The sequence below is a fragment of the Calidris pugnax genome, unplaced genomic scaffold (assembly GCF_001431845.1).
Source record: "Calidris pugnax isolate Ruff unplaced genomic scaffold, ASM143184v1 scaffold281, whole genome shotgun sequence".
In the NCBI taxonomy this organism is placed as follows: Eukaryota; Metazoa; Chordata; class Aves; order Charadriiformes; family Scolopacidae; genus Calidris; species Calidris pugnax.
Window position 1 is genome coordinate 1,560,738 of NW_015091028.1, and position 23,617 is coordinate 1,584,354.

The 23,617-nt window shown below is 47.4% G+C and overlaps 2 protein-coding genes across 3 annotated transcripts in view; both read left to right on the forward strand.

The window, feature by feature from the left end:
• LOC106896234 (myotubularin-related protein 8) overlaps positions 1 to 13,868 on the forward strand; it is a 24,305-nt gene extending 10,437 nt beyond the window's left edge. Inside the window, exons 7-15 of one of the 2 annotated variants that reach the window (XM_014956039.1) lie at positions 253 to 385; positions 1,701 to 1,810; positions 2,921 to 3,046; positions 4,032 to 4,081; positions 5,019 to 5,219; positions 5,639 to 5,767; positions 6,703 to 6,829; positions 7,505 to 7,803; positions 13,757 to 13,868. In XM_014956039.1, coding sequence (XP_014811525.1) covers positions 253 to 385; positions 1,701 to 1,810; positions 2,921 to 3,046; positions 4,032 to 4,081; positions 5,019 to 5,219; positions 5,639 to 5,767; positions 6,703 to 6,829; positions 7,505 to 7,783 — 1,155 coding nt within the window. In that variant the 3' untranslated portion in view covers positions 7,784 to 7,803; positions 13,757 to 13,868. Of the gene's footprint in view, positions 1 to 252; positions 386 to 1,700; positions 1,811 to 2,920; positions 3,047 to 4,031; positions 4,082 to 5,018; positions 5,220 to 5,638; positions 5,768 to 6,702; positions 6,830 to 7,504; positions 12,941 to 13,756 lie in introns of those variants that run through there. The other variant, XM_014956037.1, reaches the window with a different exon arrangement.
• Positions 13,869 to 14,191: 323 nt separating this feature from the next.
• Positions 14,192 to 21,205, forward strand: ASB12 (ankyrin repeat and SOCS box containing 12). Its single transcript, XM_014955958.1, has 4 exons — positions 14,192 to 14,443; positions 15,758 to 16,762; positions 18,540 to 19,386; positions 20,326 to 21,205. Exons 3-4 carry the CDS (start codon positions 18,597 to 18,599, stop codon positions 20,457 to 20,459), a joined length of 924 nt encoding a protein of 307 aa, XP_014811444.1. The 5' UTR covers positions 14,192 to 14,443; positions 15,758 to 16,762; positions 18,540 to 18,596; the 3' UTR covers positions 20,460 to 21,205.
• Positions 21,206 to 23,617: the final 2,412 nt, after the last annotated feature.

The following is a 23,617-nucleotide window of genomic DNA, read 5'->3' on the forward strand; positions in this document are numbered from 1 at the left end:
CTGTTGAGTGAAATGGGTTCAGGACCCTCTTACCAAAGCTGGTAAACACAGCTTCAGCAACTGGCATACACTATGTCTGAATCTGAATCTAAAAGGGAAAGGATGGATGATTAATTTTCTCTTTCTATTAGCAAATTTAAAAAAAAAAAAAAAAACAAGAACTTGCAAGACACTCGTTTATTTCTGTGTATTGCTTGTTGTAATTTTCTGTCTTTGTTTTCTCTCCTCTTCCTGTTCCCTTGAATTTGACAGTTAAATGCCATGGCCAACCGAGCTGCTGGGAAGGGTTATGAGAATGAAGATAATTATGATAACATTCGCTTTAAATTTATTGGCATAGAAAACATCCATGTGATGCGGAGCAGCTTGCAGAAACTCCTGGAAGGTAGGTACAGGCCCTGCAAGTGGCCAGTCTTCATCATCTGTGGCTGCTTTGGAACAGAACCTGCTGCTGAATCTATGAGCCCTACGTGCACAAATGCGTGTGGACTTGGGTGTTGTGGGGGAAGCAGACGAGCAAAGTCAGTATCGTACTGTGTTCACTGTATTGAAGTAGCTGAAAGTATTAATATTTTTAAAAATTCTTTCCTGCTGCACATTTTATTTATTATTGTGCTTAGTTTTGCAGAGGTTCAAAAATAGCAGCTAATATCTTAGGGGGAAAAAATGTGAAGTAAGGTGGAAGAAATACTTACTGAGCCATTGGAGATCAAGAGATGAATCAGGCACATATTTTCCCTAATGCGTTTCTGGAGAAGTGCCATTAAAGGCTTGGAGCAAACCAGCATCCCCTGCTAGCTGGTTTCCAGCACCATGGCCATCCTCATGCTGACAAAGACAGTGCAATGGTAGACGCTGCAAATCGTTCCGCTTGGTCCCTGTGCTTAGTTTTCCACAATGTAATACAAGTGCTGTCGTTCAAAATATGAGTTTAATATTTTCGTAACCAGCCTAATGGTCGTCTTCCTTCAAAATAGTTAAATAACTGATGTTACCAATTGCTTGGCCAGGTGGCACTGCGGGGTCTGAGGTGACCTTGGAGAAAACTGAGGCTATTCACATGACCAAGAGATTGTCCTGATCACACGTATAAGTCCTCAATTGCCTGTTCCTGGCAGATTTATTTTGCAGTGGAAGAAGAGGCAGGATAAATACTTGTTTACTCCCATATTCTTCTTTGACAGTGATAAAATCTCTCTTGCTGGTGCTTATGGATTATTGAGCTGTGTTACTGTCAGTCTTCTCTCTGCTGGGTTTCAATACAGCATCCGAGTTGCCTGCGAGGTTAAACGTGTTATTTCTCTCTCTAAATTAGAACTCTCCTTTCTTCAGGTCTTTGTGTTGGTAACTGCATGTTACTGGTTGTTAGATGTGTGTGTGATGGTGATTTATAGTGAAGTAACAGATCACCAAACACTTTCTTTGTTGGAAAAAACTCAGCCAAAAAAAATAGTTACTGTTTAAAAAAAAGAGGAGGAGGTTTTCAGATCCTCAGGTTCTCTCATAACTAAAAATTTCTGGTTGGTGTATTCTGGTTTGTATCCTTTAGACAGGATGTTGCTGCTGACACTTAAAAAAGTGTGGAGATATTGGCTTTTTTGGATTTACTAGGCTCTGTTGCTGTGAAGAGGTAATGAGGAGGTGGCAAAAAAAAAAGATGTTAAGGGTGTGTCAGCTAATTCCTCTGTTTCTGTTTGTAGTGTGTGAAATGAAGTCACCTTCAATGAGTGATTTCCTCACTGGGCTGGAGAACTCAGGGTGGTTACGGCACATTAAGGCTGTGATGGATGCAGGCGTCTTTCTTGCCAAGGTAAAACTGTACCCCAGCCTGCAGGGGAAATAAAATAAAATAAAATGTGCTTGTCTGTTAGGGACTGACTGCTCCAGGGCTGGGAAGTTGCCTCTGGAGAGAAGGTGGGGAAATGTTGGTATTGAGGTTTGGGCTCAGCTCTCAAACCCAAGCCTGCAGGCGGAGCACAGGAGGTGGGTTGCCCAGCTGGCTCTGCCCTGGGTGCTCCCTGGGACTAAATAAAATGCCGTAGGGGTTGAGACATTGTCCTGTTCACTGGACTGTAACAAGCAGTTATCTGGGCTTTGTTAGGACTCATTTCAAACAAAAATCACAGAATGTGAATAAATGACCTTTAAAAATGCGTATTTAGTAGTGTGAACAACTCATAACCCTGTGCTGGTGAGTTATTCAACTGCTCTGCTTTAAAGGAGGGATTGTTTAGGCCAGTTCATTTTCTACTGGGTCTGTGTGATGTTAATTTTGATTACTGAACGCAGGCCTTGTTTCTGCAGAGCTTGTGGCTTTGCAGGTCAGGCAAAAGGAGAGACCACTAAGGCATGTGGCTCTTCAGTAATGACAAGGGGCACGCAGTCAACATGTGGTAAGAGTAGTGCCCTTCTGTAAATACTGGCTTTTCTCTTAAAATTTTCTCATGTACAAAGCTATTTTATGTTTTTCTTCCACCACAGGTACACAGGGAAGAAGGGGATCCGTGTGGGAGGGAGTTGGGATGAGCTTTTCTAATTTTTCTTGAGAATTTCCTAGTCCCCGTGTGTTCAGTTACTATTCTTTATTCATCTACCAGATTTTTCCTCAGAAGAAGGGACTGAGAATTCCTGGCCTTTCAGAAGACTCACCGTTTTGAGATGAGAGGGTCTTTGTTTCTCGGCAGCCTGTGTTGCTGACGAGCTGCGCTGCGGCATTTTATTCTGGTTGGGATTCCCTGTGGGTTGATGGCCACGTGCCCAGAAATGTTGCATTTTCATGGTCCAGATGAGAAATGACATATTTTTCCCTTGGGTTTTAGGCCAGTCAGGTAAATGCAGAGGAAAGGATAAGGATAGCATTTAATTACGGTAATGAACCTAGAAAGCTGCTAAACTGTTGTGTCTGGTTTCTCCTTCGCAGGCCGTGAAAGATGAAAAAGCCAGTGTGTTGGTGCACTGCTCCGACGGGTGGGATCGCACGGCACAGGTCTGCTCCCTGGCCAGCCTCCTCTTAGATCCCTTTTACAGGACTTTTAAAGGCTTCATGGTAAGAACACCGATGTTGGAATTCCAAAAATCACAAGTGCTTCCTGGATTTGAAATGTAAACAGGCCCTAATTAAACGTTTTGGGCTACTTCCTGGAACAAACAGTAGGTGACCTATATAAAACCAGCTTTGATTCTATAAACAAGCTTTAATTACTCCGAATGGTATGGGCACAAAACTGCAGGGGTTGATTTACAATTCCCAAATCTTTGTTTCCTCAAATGTCCACATGAGAGCTGCTAATGAGACATTTCAGCAAGCGAGGAGTGAGAGAAGGATGCAGCTCTGGCAGCAATCCACAAAAAAGTGGAGAAGCTTGTTCTCTAGGACTGTTAGTGTGACTGGTCTCTTACCGGGTGAGAGCAGGAATTGATCTTTAAACACGACCCAGCAAGGCACGGAATGGATTCAGCATCAGTCATTTGGTTCCTTATGAGACATGTTTTTAAGGAAAATGTTTCTTCCTTGTTATTTTCATATATAAATATAGCACAGGCATTCTATTAAAAGACAACTAGCCATATAGTTCTGATTCCATCCTGAGCTTCTCAACAAGAATGTACTTCTTATATTCCTATTTGTGTGTTAAACATTTATTGAATTCCAGTTGCTGATCTATTTTGCTGAATATCACAGTGCTCTTTTCCAAATTAAATAGTACATAGTGCAATATTAAGCTGATAATTCTTTTAGCTCACTGTGTTGAGTAGTGTGAGTATTATGATTTTTAACAACATAGAAACTCCCTCAAAATATTTCTAGACTTGCTTGAAATAACTCCCAGTTCCAACTGTGACATTGTACTGGTAACTGTGGATAATTCTAATCTATAAATCACTGTTACTATTTTCATTGGCTTCTGTGGGTAAACTCAAAATAGTGGGGTCAGCAGGTAGCATTGGTTTGAAGCTTTTTAGGAGCTTAACATCAAAGGCTTCATTTTGCTTTAATTTTTTTTTTTTAAACCTCTGTTTTGAAACTGCAGGTTCTAATAGAAAAGGAGTGGATTGCGATGGGCCACAAGTTCTCACACAGGTAACAAAATAATATTGCCTTGGGTGAAGGCTTGGCTGAGGAACTAACAGAGGGCTTTCAGGGTCATGTGCTCCCATGAAAAATTTAAATGAAAATATAGGACGAGGAGAGAAGATCTAGAAAATACTGGAGTTGGTGACAAAACCAGCATCTGCTGGGGTTGTTATTTCATCAGTGCTTTTTCTTATTACATTACAAAACAATACAGCCTTGAACAAATTGAAATTCTGAGTGAGTTCCTACCTGTAAAATCACATTCACGTGTTATGAGGAGTGTTAATGTTAAGACTGTTAACTCTTCCGTTGTCATGGCCTGGAAGAAAATCTCAGCTAATGTTTTTTCAGGACTTTTACCAAGTTCGAAGCATAAACGTTAGCCCAATATACTGCTAAAATCCAATTTGACCCACATTCTCTAGGCAGATTAAAAATCCTGCCATTCTGTAATTGATAGCCTGCATCTAGTAAGGATTTTATCTTGAATTACTACTTGTTCTATTTACCATAGAGAAATTAGAAACTGAGATGGTCCACAAGATTACAAGGCTGGAAGGGACCAGTCTGTTAGTGATATTGGCTTGTTAAAAATTGAAGATTTATTCTTGATGTGAAACTAATTCCTGGTTTTAATAATAAAACAAATCTGTTCCCTTAAAGCATGTATGTTCCTTAAGGGTTTCCCTTCCAGTAAGGGAAAATAAGCAGTATGCACACCGTGTACTGGTATATAAGAAGAAACAGTCAAAGATAAACTGCTGTTTGTTTAGTTGTTGGCTAAATAAATGTTCTGTGGTCACTGTTTCTGCTTCTTTAGGGACTCTTTCCACTTTTTCTTTCCACTTTTTTTTTTATTCTAATAGTGAAGAAACCCTAATGGCAAGCAGATTCTTTTTTGGGTGACGTGGGATCTAACCCCATTTTGTTTGCATCCCTCTAGGTGTGGCCATCTGTGTGGAGACCCCAAAGAGGTGTCCCCTGTCTTCACTCAGTTCGTTGACTGTGTCTGGCAGCTCATGCAGCAGTTCCCCTGCACCTTTGAGTTCAATGAGCGTTTCCTTCTCGAAATCCATGACCACGTCTACTCCTGCCAGTTTGGCAACTTCCTTGGGACCTGTCATAAGGAGCGGGAGGATCTCAAGTGAGTTGGGCATTAATAGAGTCTAGAAGTCCTTTTAAATGTCAGAAAAAGGGCAGGTTGTGTTTCTTTGTGTTTTTAATGTAATTGTAGCTTGGTTTAAGGGTAAGTTGTGCTGATAGATGCTTATGTTCTACAGTGTGAAAAAGACTTCTACACTAATTGTATCCCTGAAGACAGATGTTTTAATCTGGACCACAGTAATAACTTGCAGATGCTCCTTTTTGACTGAATAGTGTCTGTTTTAAATGATGATGTGTTCCTCAGTGATGTATCTTGTGTTTATGAAATTAATCAGATAGTGTGCAAAAACAATTCTTAGCTCCCTCAATCTATTTCTCCCCAGAACACCTAGTGTTATTAACCCACTTAACTTGATTCCTTTTTTTTTTTGGTGATTAGTTGTTATTTGTAATTAACAGAATCTTTGAGAAGACCCATTCTCTGTGGCCTTTCCTCTTACAGAAGAAGCAGGAACTGAGAAATCCTTTGTACAAAGGATTTACAGCTTACAAAGAGCTTCAACCAAACACGTTACCTTTCAGTTTCCAGTAAGTTCCTCATTTAAGAAGGGGGACGGACGGGACATTTCTTTCATTGTAATCTAGACTGGTAATTCAGGTTTAATAAATTTTCACTGATTAGCATGGTTTGTTTTACCTTTCCCCTTCATTCCTCATCCATAAACTGAGAGTAGTGGCACAGAGGTAATTGCTAAATAAGTGCAAGTACTGTAATTAAAAAGAATATTTTTTTGTTTGGTGTTGAGAAAGAGGGAGGGGAGAGGCAAGGAAAAGAAGAACTTCAGATGTGTAGATAAGCAGTACACACCCCCCTGACTGCTTGCTCTGTCAAATTTACATGATGGGGTAGGAAATTGTTAGAGCAAGTTCCTCCTTTCCTTCTTTTTAATATATATTAAGGAAGTCTTCAAAGCAGGAGTTGCAGTGCCCAGTCACACCCAGAATTATGCAGTCAGGGTGGTTTTCGCAAGGAGGGATTTCTTGTTGCCGTGTCTGTTTGCTTGTTACAGCTGAAGTGGTTGGTTTGGCTTTGTTTCTGGCTCGCTCCAGTTCCCTGCTGAGCCAGACTGGAATGCAAATGGATTTTTAAGAGCTGTGTGTCGTTACTGGCAGGCAAAGCATTTTAATAAAAGTAGGGAGGTAGGGCCCAGTGAGGACTTAAGGGTGAACGGCTAGTGAGTTTGCTGTAGGAAAAAAAAATAATATTTTCATCTCATGCTAATACCGACTGCCAGTGCACGTGGGTCATAAGGCAGAAGTACTTAAATCCTCAATTTTTTTGAACTTTATGAAAATTTGCCCATTAATACTGAATTTTGTAATCCAAGGCTGCCACAGTTTCTAAAAATCAATTGCTGATCTCGCTTTGAAAGCTTTGTTTTTATCCTCAAAGGGTTATCTAGTTTGTTGGCTGGTAGTGTACAATTGGCCACCTAATTCTCTTTTCTTGCCCTGTTCTTGAGGTTTTGGTGTGGGATGTACAATCGCTTTGACAAAGGAATGCATCCAAAACAGTGTGTTTTGGATCATCTGCTGAGCTGCGTGAGCCAGAAGGTGAAACTGGAGGACAGTGCATCTGAACTGGAAAACGTGAGTCCTGAATCCTAATAATATTTAAAATCACCTGATGGTTTTAGGAAATATAACCTGCATTGAATGTTGGCACTGAACAATTGTTCACTGAACAACTGCTTCAACACGCTGGGCAGAGCTGGGCAAAATGAAGGGTTAAATGAGGTTGCTGTAATAAATAGCTTTGAGTCCCCCAAACTCTTATCTGCTCAGCAAAAGCTGGGCTGGGTCAAGTGCTGTTGCAGGCATGGGATTCTCTAAATGAAGTAGGTATTAAAAAAACTTCTGGGTTTCAACTCCACTTCAGAAAGCTTCAAGGAGAAAAGAATTTCTTTGTGCTCAAGGTTCTACTTGCAATATCCTTTCTAGGTGTATTAAAAAAACCCAATAAACCAAACCACGAACAAGCGTAAAAACCCCTAAAAATACAGTAGTGGGAGTAATCTAAAAATATACCAGTGAGACCCATCGGTGTCCTTTGCTAGATTAATTAATGGAATTAAAGTTTTTGGCATTCACATTAAACAATTATGTTGGTATCAAAGAAGTAAGAGTCTATGGGCATGTACTTTAATTACAGAGCTGAGACAGGCACTGACACAGGACTGTGGTGTTGACACTTGGCTTCTGTATATCCCTGACATCTGGGAATAACAGCTTTCAGTAATTTTTTCTTAATGTCTCTTTGTGTAGAAACTTCCTTTTCTTGATGGTCCTTTGCCCAGTGATGGTTGCTCCTTATCTAAAGTAGGACCCGCTGCTTCAAAAACCCCGATGGTCAACACTCCTCAGGGTTACGAAGGGGACCCACCTCCTGCCTTGAGCAACGGCGCCGCAGGAGGGGACGGGGACGTTCTCTCGGACGTGGACCAAAGGAACAAAGAGAACCTGTCTCCTCCCCAGGACCTCCCCAGCCACACCATCCAGGTGTCAGACTCTGAAATGAAGGAGGGAAAGCCTCGGCACCACTGATCCGTCCGCTGGGAGAACTGGTGGGTGACCCAGGCGAGGTGGTGGCGAGGCATCAGGGAGCTGTGTCCCCCCGAGGGCGCAGACCCCGCAGCGCTGCCGTGTGAGTAGGTGTTTGCAGGGAGCTGTGCTCGCTGCCCAGAAGATGGTTTGGTTCCAGTGCTTTGCTGCCACGATGACGAAGACGCGCACGGAGCTGCCCGGGAGGCTGCCCTGAGTTAGCACAAACCTTGTTTTTTTGGTGGAAGCACTATGTGTGTTGGAGGTTTGTGACCACCAGCCAGCGCTGGTTTTCCAAGCTGAAAGAAATCTTGGCCAATTAACATGAGGTTTAGGACTTGTGCAGTGTTTATAACTGGAGGAAGAAAGATGCAAACCGTTTATTCTCAGTGCTGGTACAAGGTCATCTTAAAATGATAAAAAATTTCAGTTCATCTTAAAATGAGGAAAAAAAAAAAAGTCTTTTCTTAGCTGTGAATGAATCTGCATGGACCCTCACCTTGTGGCAGAACTGATTCAGTTTTTTTTTTTGTTTCCTATGCATATTTGTTAAACAAAACACCCCCCTGTGCCTTTTTATGGAGACTGTTTTCATGTCCAGCCCCGCAATGTACTGTTTTTATTATTGTAGTGTAGAGTGTAGTACTTGGTCTTCTTTGTAGTCAGTATTTTTAAACCAGGTTTTTTATCTGCTGCCGGCTTCTCCAGGATCTTTGCTGACCCCCTGAGTTTAGTAGCTTCTGTCTAAGCCAACCTTTCAAAGAATAAGCTTTTATGGACCACATTTACTGATTGTGAGAGTGCAGAAAGCCACACAGATGGCTTGTAACACGTGAATTTTTTGACAGAGGGAGGATTAGAAATGAGAAAAGATAGGAAAAAAACTTGATGCAGAATTGTTCTCTCTTGTTTTATGATCTTGGTTAAATTGAAGGGAGTAACTCTTCTAAGCTGGAATCAGTGTGCTTTCCTCACATCCATCTATGAGGCAGTAATTAAAGATGAGGGGTGTTCCATCAGTGAAATGGGTCCTAAAACGATTGGTCACATCACGTGCTGAGTGTCAGTCGTGAATGTTACCTTGGATGTTAAAACTACAGGAACCTTAGAGAAGTTTTGTCTGTACTGTCAGGACATGGGGAGATGAATGACATCTCTCATGGCAATGAACTTTGTAATGTTGTGAAGCTGGTGACAAGATGTAAATTGGGATGTAACCCCTTATTGGAACCAGAAGGGGATGTCTTGGCTCATGGCTGTGGCTCCAGCTTTGAAACGGAGACGAACATTCCATTTAGACACAGGTCTTGTGAAGAAACAAGGGCTTCTCTCCCTGGGGAGCGGATGGCCCAGGAAAGCTGTCCCACAGCCCTTGTTCTGGACAGGCTTCTACAGATGTGCTTAATTGCATAGAGTCCCCTTGTGCAGTTTAATTCAAGATGCCTCTCTGCTTTCTTTTGCATCCTAGTGTTTAAATTAGGTGCTGCCATTTGGTCTTAAAATCAATTTTTTCTATTTTATGAAATCTTGAAACAAACTGAAAATACTTCCTGTGATTCCTCCTGATCTACAGTGAAAAGTAGGAACATTCCATTAGAGCATCGTAAAATGCAGTAGCTGTTGTTCATGTGTTAGTAGCCTATGGTGAAGTGACTATCAGTGTTCAAGATTAAAGTAGGAAAGAAAAAAAACCCAAACAAAAACTCCCCTGAGTGTCTCACTTCAGGTAAGAAAATACATATTTCATTTTAAGCCTATCAAAAGCCCCAAGGAAAAAGGGCAATACCTGAGAACACAGAGTTTCCTCAATGCCTACAACGGCAAAGAGAAACAGTTTTTAATGCTGCAGGTTTTTCAATCTTAAAGCAAGTAATATTTAAGTAGTTTTTAAAAAATAGTTGTTTTCAAGGCAGGACTGAGAACTAGAATGTGCGATTGATTTAAAAACTAAGCCCATCAAATACTTAACCAGATCTGCTTAAGCAGAAGATGCTTGAAATTTGTTGTGTGGGTACATATCAAAAATCCCATATCGTGCAACAACTGTGTATTGTCTTTTGAAGGCTGCACGTTTCTGAGGGCAGCTTGTCTTGCTCTCAAGGTGACTGTCTGCTCTTGAGTCTCTTTTGTTTCTAAAGAGAAGATCTGCAAAGCTCTAATATTGTTAGACAGTCTGCCAGCCTTTTAAGTTTGTCTCATCCATGTACTCCTCAGGTGAAGGGATTGCACCCTAAATCTTAATCCGGCTGCTCTGGACACCCAGGGTTCAGAATCTGCTGTCACTTTCCCTGGAGGCTGCTGGGGAGATGATTGATTTCCCTCTGTGTAGTGGTAAAAGCTCTATTTCTCGCCTGCACTTTGCAGTTTGGGGCCTGTTTCACATGGATCAACCCCATCTGTTAGTGTGCGTGGCTTCTAAACAGAGAAGATAAATGAGACCAAGACAGGCACTTTCTAGGACCAGTTATTTAGATGTCATCAGTTCTTTTAATGTGTTCTCTAATGAAAATTAGAGATACAGAATTGTAGAGAATTTTGACTGACTACTGAAGGGTTTAGACATGTCGCTTGTTAATCACTGTATAAAAGCATTTTGCAGAGGTTTCTATAAATGTTTACACATTGCTTTGTCTTTTGAATTTTAGATTACCTTGAAAGAAAGTATAATAATCCTTGCTTATCCCTAAAACGTGACACTGTCTCCACAAATCCTTCTTGACTACAATACTGCTGCAGGTGCACATAACCATGAAAAGATTACTTCAGACACTGAAAGTATTAGCAAGCTTGTAGTAATCTTGCTGCTTTGGACTTCAGTAACAAAATAATGGATGAGTTTATGCTCTGAAATGCAAAACCTAGCAAAAAAATATTAATAAATTAATGTTGTGTCTTTTATAAAGCTCTTGGATTTAACATAGACAGACGTGGTCGACGTCTGCAACGTATTAAAAATCCTTCGTGCTGGTGCTGTAAATTTACAGAGCTGGAAAAGATTTTTTTTTTTTAATTTTTCAGAGTTTCCTGGCTTTCTGTGTGAAAACCAATTAGCCGGGTGCTTTTTAGCTTTGTGTGTTTCAAACCCAAAACTGAGCAGCTGCTGAAAGCTCTGGAGCACGTCCTCAGGTCTCTGCTCAGCTCGGCCGGGCCCCCAGAGCCTCGCCGAGATCCCGCGTCCCCTCGTTGCGCTGACAGCGGTGAGTCCCTTGGTTGTGTGTTCCCTAAAACCCTTCAAGGAAATCAAGAGGCTGTTAGGTAGGAATCCTCTGAGGTGAGCACTGTGTAGCTGCAAAGTTCCTATAACTTATTTATTCCTCGCGGAGCATCCACGCCTTGTGAAGTCACGAATAACCGTTTGCTCTTGGGAGCTGTTCGGAGAACAACGCAGCTTGCTGCTTTCCATTTGGATCTCTCTACTGGGAGAACTGGGAGGGAGGAGGGATCCTGTTTTGCTGCGGATGGGCTCCATTTGTCTAAAACTCCTTCCTTTCCTGGAGCACCTCTCCCTTTACCAGGATACCCCCTGGTTTCCTGCCTGTACATCGTGTCTCTCTTGCTGCAAATGAGCATAGCCCCGCAGTGGGGAAGTGCCTGTGATATTCTGCGTTAAAGCTACTTACTTTGGGATAAAGAGGCACTGGTGTAGCTTTATTTCTCGGCTGAGATGTCTTAATGTGAACTTCACAATGCTGGATTCTTGAAATTGGATTTTTGTTTGGCAAATTGTCGCCTGTGGTAGAGAAAATCCAATTGGTGCTGTTTGCTTTACAGGAAAAGGAATAACTGGTTTGTCCATAGATGTTGTCCATAGATGGCCCTCTCTCATGGGAGAGAGAAAGCAGTTTGCTAAAGCCTAGAGGTAGAATATACTTCTTGCTGCACATTTTCTTCCTGCTCTTCTGCCTTTCATTTAAGTGCTTAGGAGAAAAACCCACCTGCTCTGTGGGTGCTGACACAAGGCCGCCCTGGCTGGGGCGGAGGAGACGTGCTGGTGAGCTTCAGCGAACTTCCCAAGCCTTGCTGGGACCTTCATGGGATCCCTGCCCTCAGTTCCATCTCACTGGGTCACAGCTGGGAATCTCTGTGTTGAAGCACTTGGTGGCTGCTGTTTCCAGCAGGTTTGGAGCTCAGAAAGCACCTTTGTGTCTCTCAAAGCTGCAGCACCTTCTGAAAAGCATTTCAAAGGGCTCTTGTGCCAGATGCTGCTTCGTGCTCTGGCCAAACTGGTCTGTGGGCAGCGTTGGTGCCTGAGGGTTGCTCCCCTGAAGGGATCATTTCTTGGCACTGTTTAATAAGGAGTATTTGTAAATGACCAGGAGAATTCCAAATGTGTTTGTTGCTCTTCTCCCCTTCCCTGCCGCCCTGCCCTGGGGTTGCTTTGTGTATGGACCTGGGACCTGCAGCAGTTACTCCTTGTTTACAGACCCTCCCTCAGGGCAGGGGGCGGGGGAAGAATCTGTTCTGAATGTCCTAGTCTTGTTTTAATTAAATTAATACACAGCACTTGATTTAATTAGATGAGGGATGTCCCAAGCCTGCTGATGTTGAAGTCCATGGTTTTGTCAGCACCAACTGCAGTTGGTGGCATTTGTTGGGGTGTTTCACCCTCCGGTGCTGCATCCCTTGGGCATCTCGGAACCACAAAAGCAAGGCAGAAGGAGGGGAGGTTACAAAGTTGACCCGTATCTCTTCTCTGATCACTTCTCTATGTGTATGTGTCAGTGTTTACTGTCACAGCCTACTGCTGGAGCCCCTTGTTGCACTGGATGTAGTCACAGAGCACACGTGTGTTGCCCTTCCTGGCGCCCACAAACTCCTCGTGGTAGGAACGTCCCTGAAACCGTGTTGTCGTGCGCGGCCGAAAATTGTGGTTTTGCTGTTTGTGTCAGTCAGTCGCTGTTTCTGTGGGTGTAAGTGTTGGAGGACAGTTGTGTACAGTTGTGGATGGTGAAATCACTTGTTCCTGAATGTGCCGCGATGGCTGTAAACATGTAACTCACTGTAGTTAATGCACTGCTTAAAAAAAACCCCTAATTGTACCATGTTTAGAGGAGCGCTGTGGCTTTTCTCTACGTGTATTTGTTCCAGGAAGTTTTCACTTGTATTACCATTTATTTTTATTCCCTACAAAAATAAATACCTTGCTTTTTTTAAAGTAAATGACTCGTGTGTGTGTTGATTAGTGAAACTCCAAGCAGGACTTCCCACTCTGAGATGGGAAATCAGTGAAAGACTCCTAAGGAGTGAGCTCATCTTAACCGGGAGTGATTCTGCTTCCCCTCCTTCTACAGAAGGGATTGGTTTGGGGGTTGCAGAGTGCAGCACTGGGTGATATTTGGACATTTATAAGGCTTTACAAAGTGCTTCAGGATGCCATGTGGATCACTAAATTCACGTGAATGGTATAAATCTGAGCCTGTGAACACGAGGAATAGACCCAAGACCAAAACCTGTTACAAGCCCTTGATGGGTATTGTGCATCCTAAAAATGGCTATTTCTTTTCTATGTATTAAGGCCAAAAAAAATACACCCCATGCTTGGGGATACTCAGTCCCCAGATGTTTCGGAGTCTTTTTTTTCCTCCTTGCTAATTCTAAATATTCTTAATATTGGCAATGAAATCTTTCATTTGCCTACGTTAGCCTTGCTAATTGGATTATTAGCGTTAACCCTGACTAGAACTGAAAAAGCTACAATTTACATTTGGGGGAAAACCTATTTTCTGTTTGACGGCGCCTTTGCTGAGGGATGATCTAAAACTTCCCTGTTGGAGCCAACTCTGGCTGCGAGGGGGCAGGTTCTGTTTGGAGGCAGATTGTGAAAGCCTCGTGTTCTCACCAGCTTTCAGGAGATACCTTACTCCAAGTAAAAATGCTGATCAGAAAACCTAATGGGAGGTGTGTGCTGAAAAATCACTGGTTTAAGGTCAAGAAGTGAGGAGCGGGCACGTGCTGATGTTGGGTTCTGTATTTCAGGTCCTTAATGATGATCATCTCCCGCTGGCTCCAGCGTGTCCTCGGAGGGATGGATCCCTGGAAAGGAGGTGGTGGGAGCAGGGAGCCGTCCTGCAACAGCGCCAAACTTCTGGGGCTCCGATGCTGCCGAAATTCATGGAATCATAGAATTGTCTGGCTTGGAAGGGACCTTACAGATCGTGTCCAACCATCGAGTCAACACTGCCCAAACCCAGCATGTCCCTCAGCACCATGTCTGCCCAGCTTTTAAATCCCTCCAGGGATGGTGACTCCACCACGTCCCTGGGCAGACTCTTCCAAGGCTCGCCAACCCTTTCCATGAAGACATTTTTCACAACTTTCACCCTAAACCTCCCCTGGGGCAACTTGAGGCCGTTTCCTCTTGTCCCATCACCTGTTCCTTGGGAGCAGAGACCGACCCCCCCTGGCTACAGCCTCCTTTCAGGGAGTTGGAGAGAACAAGAAGGTCTCCCCTCAGTCTCCTTTTCTCCAGGCTGAACCACCCCAACAATTCCTCGAGGAATTCCAGCTCGTGGAGAAGAAGAAACAGTCGCAGGATTCCTGGTTGAGCTCTAACTACATATTTTATGTGTTAACACACCCATTAGACTGTGAAGGGAGCTGTTGCTGTGTGAGACCCTGCAGTGAAGCCCAGGGATGGTCCTCAGGCGTCCGTGCCCTCTCCTGGTGAGTACCCGAGTCACGGAGCCGCTGGAGAAGGTGACCAGCAGCACCAGCCACCGGTGCCAGCACCAGAAAGGTGCCCGCTGATGTTTTTATCGGCAGGGAGGGAACCTCCCACCTTCAGAAGCTTTTTGCTGGGGTTTGGCAGCGATTTGTGTGGTTCAAAGGTAGGACCTTTGAAGCACAGGAGTGGCCCCACGCGATAACTGCGCGTCTCCCGCCTTGAGGACCGTTAGTAAATCCTTAATCCCCTCAAAATGATTTATTTGGTACCGCTTAGCGCTAAACTTTTAAATCAGAATGCTTAGCGGTGTTAAATGAGAAAGCTCATTACCTCCTTTCGGCTGCATTAATTACTATAATCTCTTTAATGGAAGGAACTTCCAGGGATGGGATTTACCTTCCCAAAAAACCGTCTCAATTGGCATTAAATATACTCTGTCCTTTAATTCTTTTCCAATGGATGGGGCTGCTTTGTGGTGAGTGGGTGTGGGGTCAGGCAGAAGGTGACGCTCCCCCTGACTCCTCAGCCCTCCCCGGGGCTGGAAGTGTTGGGAAGTTTATCCCAAAGGGGACAGGCTTTATCAGCCACCTCTCCCTGGGCTCCCCTTTGGGCTCTATCTGGAGCTGCCAACTGAAACGTCCGGGCAGGACGGGCTGGACCGAGTGTCTCTGGCTGCCAGGGGAGCACCACGAGTGGGGGGGTTTGTGCTCTCCCAGCTGAGGGGGGGTTTATCAGCGAGTACCTCGTGGTTTTCTGCCTCGTTAGTGTTTGGTTTAATCTCTGCTCCTCACCAAAGAGCCGCTCTTGTTTCTGAGGTTTCTATTCTTGGTTAACAACTGAACAGCAGCAGCAATGACAAAAGAATACGCAGTTTATCACTAAATTTTCCATTCAAGGATTTTTCCTTTCATCTCCAAGTTCCCTTACAGTTTCCTACGTCTCATATTTTCTATCGTGTATTCATTTTGCTGTCTGTAGCCTTTTTTTTTTCCATGTTATAATGCACTGGCTTTTTTAATTGCTGCTTTTATTTCTGCACCTTGCTGAGGGGGTTTCCAGCCAGGCTTGCCTTTTCTGACCCCAGCATCCTCATTGTGGCTGCAACTTCTTGACGCTTAATAAACCCTGCTCCAATATTTATCACATTTCTCCTACTCCATAATTCCATTCATAGCCTTGACTTTGGGGAAATGGACCTTTTTGAAGTGACAATCTATTTTTGAGTGAATTTGGAGAGAGCGAAACTGTGAGGAAGCCAGAAGTCTAAAACCTCCCAATGTTTAACATTTTCTTGCTCTCTCCGCTTTTCACAGCGCGGCTACAAACTGCGTGTGGTGGTGACGGCGGGGACATCGTGAATGTTTCCCAGAGCCCCCTGATTTTACCTCTTGCAGCAGTGGAGATCTTTCTGCTGGATAATTTGCCTCCCCTCTCGTTATCTGGTACTGCTGATAACGCTGCCTCAAGCTCTCCGACCGCTCCTGCTCCGCCGCTGAAGAGTTTGGAGAAGGTTTAGAGGGAACTGGAGAAAATAGGATGACACTTCCCAGCTGCCAGCTCCTGATAAGAGCCCAAGCACTGCCCCCCACTTGTTTTCTCTGCCCCTGCAAAGGGTCCCACCTTGTGATGTGCTGCTCAATTTTATGAAGCCAAAGCAGCGGTTTGTTCTGGGAGGGAAGGTGAAGATGCGGCTCAGGTGAGAAATTCTGGGCCTTTTGCAGTGCTTTTGTCCTTCTGGTGTTCAATACATAACCCTGGATGTTGTGAATGAGCATTTCTATTGCTCTGAAAGTGAGAAAAGCAGTGGGGAGGGGGGTTCAGAGGGAATCCTTTTGGGTGATGGGCAACAACCGGGATAATGTAGGGGTAGGGGATGCGCTGCCCTGCCAGGGGACTGGAATCACCCCTGATTTCTGCAAGAAAAGGGTAAAACAAACGCTTTGTGGCTGCTGGGATGGCTCAAGAGGCCCCCAGCACCTGTCCCAGCCTCCCCCCGCCTGGCTGCCCCTCTCTATATTTACCCAGGGGAGCTTTCCAAGAATGGAAGTGGGTAAGATAAAACCCCTCAGGGGCTAAAATTAGCCCCATGGCCCTGGCCCTTCTCCCCGCGGTGGCATTTCAGCTGTGAGTGTGACAGCCTGCCTCGCGGCGGTGGCGCAGAGCGGACGGCCAGCCCTGGCCCAGCAAGATCCTCGCTCTTTCTCTCCTGGTTTTTTGTTTGTTTGTTTGTTTTTTGAGGTTTAAACCGAAGGAGAACTCACCATGGGACCACCACGGCCTCCTCCGCCCTGGCTGTGAGCATCCCCTGCCTCCCCAAGGTAAGGCAGCAGCAGAATGGTGACCAGGCAGCGCTGGGCCATTGAAGGTAACTGGGCAACCAGCTGTGAGAGCCTCAGTGTGTTCTCTGTCCCCTCTAGCTCCCCTCAGGGCCTTTTTTTTGGGGGATTTGCCTGCAGATGCAGATCTAGCCCATCTTGCTGAAGATGTCCCTGCTCGTTGCAGGTGGGGGTTTGGGCTCTTCTGGCTGGGGAACATCTGTGAGGTCCCCGAGTGAGTGCTTACGCTGCCAGAGCAACCTCTGGAGATGCTCTTTGTGGCCTCAGGAATGTTACAGCTGTTTTTTTTTTTTTACTTTTCCAGACCATTTCCCTTGGGAATATAAGCAGGCCATCTTTTTGAATCGAATCTGTAATAACCCCCCCCACCCCATTAGCCACGTAGGTTGTGGTGTTCCCAAAGCTCCAGAGCTCGTTAACATGTCTAATGAGTAATGGTAATGTTACAATTTTACATATTTCTATAGAAATAGTCTGGGTCAGTGGAAGAGGTGGAAGCGCAGCAGAGCTCTGCCATCGCTCGCTGCCGGCGAACTCGCCCTAATTAAATGAGATGGGACGGTGGCCTCGCGTGGGGGGATTCCTCCGGACGGATGTGGGGTGAGCCTCCTGTGGCTGCCTCGTTACCCGTTTGCAGAAAGAAGCTAATTACTCCGTGCAGCTCCTCACCTCCTCCAAGGGAGGACCGGAGGAGCTGCTGGGGAAGCCGGAGCTCTCCCTGAGGAAATCCGAGCTGCCACGGGGCTGTGACAGGGCGAGGAATTCCTCTGCCCTTCCCCGTGGGGCCATCACATTCCTCCTCCTGCTGCCTCTTTGGCCACGGTGAGGCCGCATCCTGCACCAGGCACCCCCAAACCTGTCGGGGCTCAGACCCAGCTCTGCTGTGGCCAGCTCAGCATCCCATTCCTCCCACCACCCCTGCTATAAAATTCCCAGATCCTTCTTGCAGCCGCGCTCCTCAGGCTGGAGGAGGCAGGAGAGAGGAGAGGGTTCGATGAATTCAAACACTGAGGTCATTTGGGGAAGGGTGATGCTCAAAGCCCTTGGTCAAACCAGCCACCTTCGCATCCCCTTCACCTCCTGTTCTGAAATCCAGTCCCTTTAAAGAGCGGCAGAGTGTAAAAATCTCCTAAATTAAAACTCCTCCCAGTTTTCCGTGGGTCCCAAAATACTTGGAAGTGCGGGTGCTGGTGGGGCTTCCCCCAGAAGCCTTGGCTGGTCCAAAGCAGAGTTAATTCGTGCTGTTTTCCAATGTGCTCTTCCCACAGAGAACAGCTGGATGGGGTGACTTCTGCAGGTTTTGGGAAAAATGGGTGGCTTTGACCACCAGTGGGGTGCAGAGTCCTTGCGGGAGCCTGTGGCCACCCAGGACCCCTCCTGAGCCCAAGGTGTGGGTGTCCCACGCGTAGTCCCACCCTGGGCGAGCAGTACAGCATTCAAGAAATTAAAAATATAAAGCAAAAGTCTTATGAGCTCCCTCGTGTAGCGTTTGAACTCCAACACCAGATTCAATTATCTTGGCATCTTCTTAATTACAACACTTTAAGGGGAGGTGGCCCACGGACCTCCATCTTTGCCTTCACCAGCATGGATTTCCTTACCCACAGTGACAGGTGATAGGCACGTCAGCAGCATCATGATTTTTGGGGGGAACCTTCCTTAAATTGTGTATAAAAATAAATAAATAATTAAAAAGATGGTGTTGGTATCAGGGGGATGGTTCTAACCCAGTGGTGGTGGTGTTTCTGTTATCCCGTAGACCTTTGGCTTGACCTTTTACGATGAAAGCGGAATACGGGAGACAGACCAAAAGAAAATGAGCCTAATGGACATCACTAAAATGTTCTCCATGCTCCAGCCCAGAGAAGATGAAGAAGACAACGGAGAAAGCGAGGAGCTGAACCGAGCAGTATCCGAGGACAACTACCAAACCCTGGATTACCTCTTGTCCCAAGACAGGTACAAGAGGGTCATCAACCGCAGGAGCGGCTGGGGGGTACCCAGCACCCCCCTGCGCCTGGCTGCCACCTTGGGCCACGTCAGGAGCATGAAGGTCCTCTTGGCCCACGGGGCTGAGGTGGACAGCCTGGACGTGAAGGCCCAAACCCCGCTCTTCGTGGCGGTCAGCAAAGGCCACCGGGAGTGCGTGAAGGTCCTTCTGGAGGCGGGGGCCAGCCCGGTGGGCAGCATCTACAACAACTGCTCTCCGCTGCTCATCGCCGCCAGGGATGGGAACGTGGACATCCTGCAGCAGCTCCTGGACCACGGGGCGGAAACCAACGTTCAAGCGCGACTGCCCGAGTGGGCTGCCAACTCGGTGGCTTGTTCTGGTCCCCTCTACTTCGCCGCCGTGTACAGGCACCTGGAGTGCTTTAAGATGCTGCTGCTTTACGGCGCTGACCCCAACTACAACTGCACAGAGGAGAGGGTGATCGCCCAGATCAAGGAGCCCAAGACTCTGCTGGAAACCTGCCTGAGGCACAGCTGCCGGAGCGAGTTCATCAAGCTGCTCATTGACTTTGGAGCCAACGTCTACTTGCCCAACCTCACGGTAGGCGAGACGCAACCGCGCAGCGAGGGCCTGGAGCTGCTGCTGCAGGCAAGAGGTAATTTGTGTGAGTGGCCCCGGGGCACTAATTGTGCTCGTTTGGGTGCAAGTTGCTTCAGATTCCCCTTCCCTTTGCCTCTGCTTCCCCACAGCCTTACCCAGGGTGTCCTACAAGCTTCATCTCCCTTTGCAGCATCACTTGAGTGCGTGGGTCTCTCTAGGCTTAAACTCTCAAGTATTATCACTATTTTACTACAAACTCTTAATCATCCCTCTCCCCCAGTGACTGCTGTGTTCAGGCCAAAAAATCCCAAGTCTCCAACACTGAACATGTCAAGAGAAGGACATCACAAGGTCATGGAGAACAGGTCCACCACCAGTGATGAAATCTGGTGGCTTGGATCCATGCGCTACCGCAGGAAACTCCTAAAACAAACTGCTGGGATTTGGGGAGAGTGTGACGGGAGGGCTTGTTTCTAATAAACACCCACCAAATACACCCGATTTCGGCCGCTGGGTGTGGCTGGAGGCAGGCTGCCTTGGCTGGGGTCTGGGGTGCGACTCGGCGCAGCCACCACCTACATTTATGTCATTATCACCCTCTCAGACTCACTGCAGCATCTGCTTTTCATCAGTATTTCTAGATACTAAAGAAGCTGCTTCCAGAGAGGGCCCTCAGTGGTGGTCTGGAGCATGGGGATGGTTCTGCAGCCTGGTTTTTCCACTTAATAGAAATCTGTTGGGTTAAAGGCTGCTTTTTTTGTCATTCCTCTCCTTCCTGCTGCTCAACTGTGGCTCCCCTGTGCTGCCGATGACCAGAAAAATTGCACTTATTTCCATATGATGGTGGAAGATCTCATCTCAACGCCCAGCTCCCATGAACCGCCGCTGGGAAGCTCGTGGCTCGATACACGGTGCAACCAGCCCTGGCGAAGACGTTGAGTTTTGGTCTGTCTTGAAGGTGACCACCTCATTTTTCCTCCCTCTCTTTTCGCAGCTCACCCCAAGTCCTTGATGTCTCAGGCCCGGCTGGTGATGCAACGCCTCCTGAAGCAGGCTGGTCGCCCGCACGCCCTCGGGGAGCTGGAGATCCCCACCGTCCTGGTGAACTACCTCCGCCACCAGCCGTGAGCACACGCTGCTGGAGATACTGCCCCAAGCACACCTCAAATTAAAAGCTGCTGTGGCACCTCCGTGCTGTGGAACCACCACAAATTTGTGGTTGTAAAGAGTAATTTTTGCTCACGAGGGGTCTCCAAAAAGTGATGCCCACGTGGGGGGACAGGAAGGGAAAAAACAGAGGAGACCTCAGCTCCGGCTCCGCATCAGGGTGACGTTTAGCTGGGTTTGGCTTTAAAGCCTTTTTACTGAAGGATTTTAACACTTTTAATTGCTGCTGGTTGGAGAAGGGGCTGGGAGAAGGTGCGGAGGGAGAGGAACAAAGGCTGCTTTTACCTCCTTCCCTCCGGGGACGCTCAGGAAGGAGGGAGGCACCACCAGGCTTTGTGCCTTCGGGTTTCCCCACAGCGTGGCCTCGGCTGCCCCTAAATCCCCTTTCCTGGAACCATTTCCAAGTGCCTCCTCCCTTCGGCACCCTGCTGAGGGCTCCAGAACACCCAGCCACCCCATGGCCACCTTGTCACCATCCCATGGCCACTCCTGACCCCCAGGACGGGGGTGCAAAGCCCATCAGGGGCTGGGATGTGTATCCAAAGGCTGGAGCCCCCAGACTCTTATCTCCTTGCCCCAGCTCCGTCTTGAAATATCATCTTGTTGTCCTCAAAAGTGGTTTCTCTTTTGGCCGAGGGGTCTTTTGTGATTGGGCAGGGGTTTTTTTAAATTTAATTAAAAATGTTCCTACCGTTCGTATTAAACTATCGCGAGTCGTTTGGTGAAATATCCTTTAATGGGATGAGCTCGGTGGCGCATCGTTTGGAAGGGATGGAGGGAAACGCTGCAGCTGGGGAATTTCAGGCTCAAACCACCCCCTTGGTGGGTCAGAGAATCATAGAATTGGCTGGGTTGGAAGGGGCCTTTCAGATCCTCCAGTCCAACCATCAACCCAACCCTGATAAAACCATCACTAACCCATGGCTCTAAGTTCCATGTCAACCCGGCTTTTGAACACCTCCAGGGATGGTGCCTCAACCCCTGCCCTGGGCAGCCCATTCCAAGGCTTCATAACCCTTTCTGTGTACAAATTGTTCCCAATCTCCAACCTGAACCTCCCCTGGGGCAACTTGAGGCTGTTTCCTCTTGTCCCATCACCTGTTCCTTGGGAGAAGAGACCGACCCCCCCTGGCTACACCCTCCTTTCAGGGAGTTGGAGAGAGCCAGAAGGTCTCCCCTCAGCCTCCTTTTCTCCAGGCTGAACACCCCCAGCTCCCTCAGAAGTTCTCCAGACCCTTCTCCATGGTCTCCAGACCCCTCACCATCTCTGTTGCCCTCCTCTGGACCCGCTCCAGCCCCTCAATGTCTTTTTTGACATCTCTCTTGACCAGCGATGGGGACAACCACTGGTGGTGGCCGGAGAAACACTGAATTTTTGCTCACGAGGGGTCTCCAAAAAGTGATGCCCACGTGGGGGGACAGGAAGGGAAAAAACAGAGGAGACCTCAGCTCCGGCTCCGCATCAGGGTGACGTTTAGCTGGGTTTGGCTTTAAAGCCTTTTTACTGAAGGATTTTAACACTTTTAATTGCTGCTGGTTGGAGAAGGGGCTGGGAGAAGGTGCGGAGGGAGAGGAACAAAGGCTGCTTTTACCTCCTTCCCTCCGGGGACGCTCAGGAAGGAGGGAGGCACCACCAGGCTTTGTGCCTTCGGGTTTCCCCACAGCGTGGCCTCGGCTGCCCCTAAATCCCCTTTCCTGGAACCATTTCCAAGTGCCTCCTCCCTTCGGCACCCTGCTGAGGGCTCCAGAACACCCAGCCACCCCATGGCCACCTTGTCACCATCCCATGGCCACTCCTGACCCCCAGGACGGGGGTGCAAAGCCCATCAGGGGCTGGGATGTGTATCCAAAGGCTGGAGCCCCCAGACTCTTATCTCCTTGCCCCAGCTCCGTCTTGAAATATCATCTTGTTGTCCTCAAAAGTGGTTTCTCTTTTGGCCGAGGGGTCTTTTGTGATTGGGCAGGGGTTTTTTTAAATTTAATTAAAAATGTTCCTACCGTTCGTATTAAACTATCGCGAGTCGTTTGGTGAAATATCCTTTAATGGGATGAGCTCGGTGGCGCATCGTTTGGAAGGGATGGAGGGAAACGCTGCAGCTGGGGAATTTCAGGCTCAAACCACCCCCTTGGTGGGTCAGAGAATCATAGAATTGGCTGGGTTGGAAGGGGCCTTTCAGATCCTCCAGTCCAACCATCAACCCAACCCTGATAAAACCATCACTAACCCATGGCTCTAAGTTCCATGTCAACCCGGCTTTTGAACACCTCCAGGGATGGTGCCTCAACCCCTGCCCTGGGCAGCCCATTCCAAGGCTTCATAACCCTTTCTGTGTACAAATTGTTCCCAATCTCCAACCTGAACCTCCCCTGGGGCAACTTGAGGCTGTTTCCTCTTGTCCCATCACCTGTTCCTTGGGAGAAGAGACCGACCCCCCCTGGCTACACCCTCCTTTCAGGGAGTTGGAGAGAGCCAGAAGGTCTCCCCTCAGCCTCCTTTTCTCCAGGCTGAACACCCCCAGCTCCCTCAGAAGTTCTCCAGACCCTTCTCCATGGTCTCCAGACCCCTCACCATCTCTGTTGCCCTCCTCTGGACCCGCTCCAGCCCCTCAATGTCTTTTTTGACATCTCTCTTGACCAGCGATGGGGACAACCACTGGTGGTGGCCGGAGAAACACTGCTGGCTCTTCCCACAGCCGGGAGCCGAGGGACACCCCCCGCTGCCCGCCGGGGCTCGGGACAGGGCTGCGGCGGGCACACCTCTTGGTGTGGAGCTCCTCTGCAGGAGGAAGAGCTGGGCTGGACGATGTCACCCATGATGATGGTGGCAGAGGATGGAGCCAAGCTCTGCCCCGTGGTGCCCAGCGGCCACCGGGCACAGCCTCAGCCACTGGGGGGTCCCTCCGAACCTCACTCCGGGGGTGATGAAGCCGGGAGGTGGTGGAGCCTCCATCCCTGGAGATGCTCAGGATCCTGGTGGCCTGGAGCTGGTGACCTCCGGTGGCCCCTTCCCGCCGGTGGCGGCTCCTGGGGAAGGGGGAGGACACCACAAGCGGGCCCTGTCACACCCGCACGGGGCCCGTGGGGCTCCGGGGTCCCCAAAACGCGGTGGCACCGGCACC

Coding starts and splice junctions, on each gene's coding strand:
- ASB12 (XM_014955958.1), top strand. CDS start 18,597: ATGAGCCTAATGGACATCACTAAAATGTTCTCCATGCTCCAGCCCAGA. Junction 19,387..20,325: donor GCTGCTGCTGCAGGCAAGAG/GTAATTTGTGTG, acceptor CTCTTTTCGCAG/CTCACCCCAAGTCCTTGATG.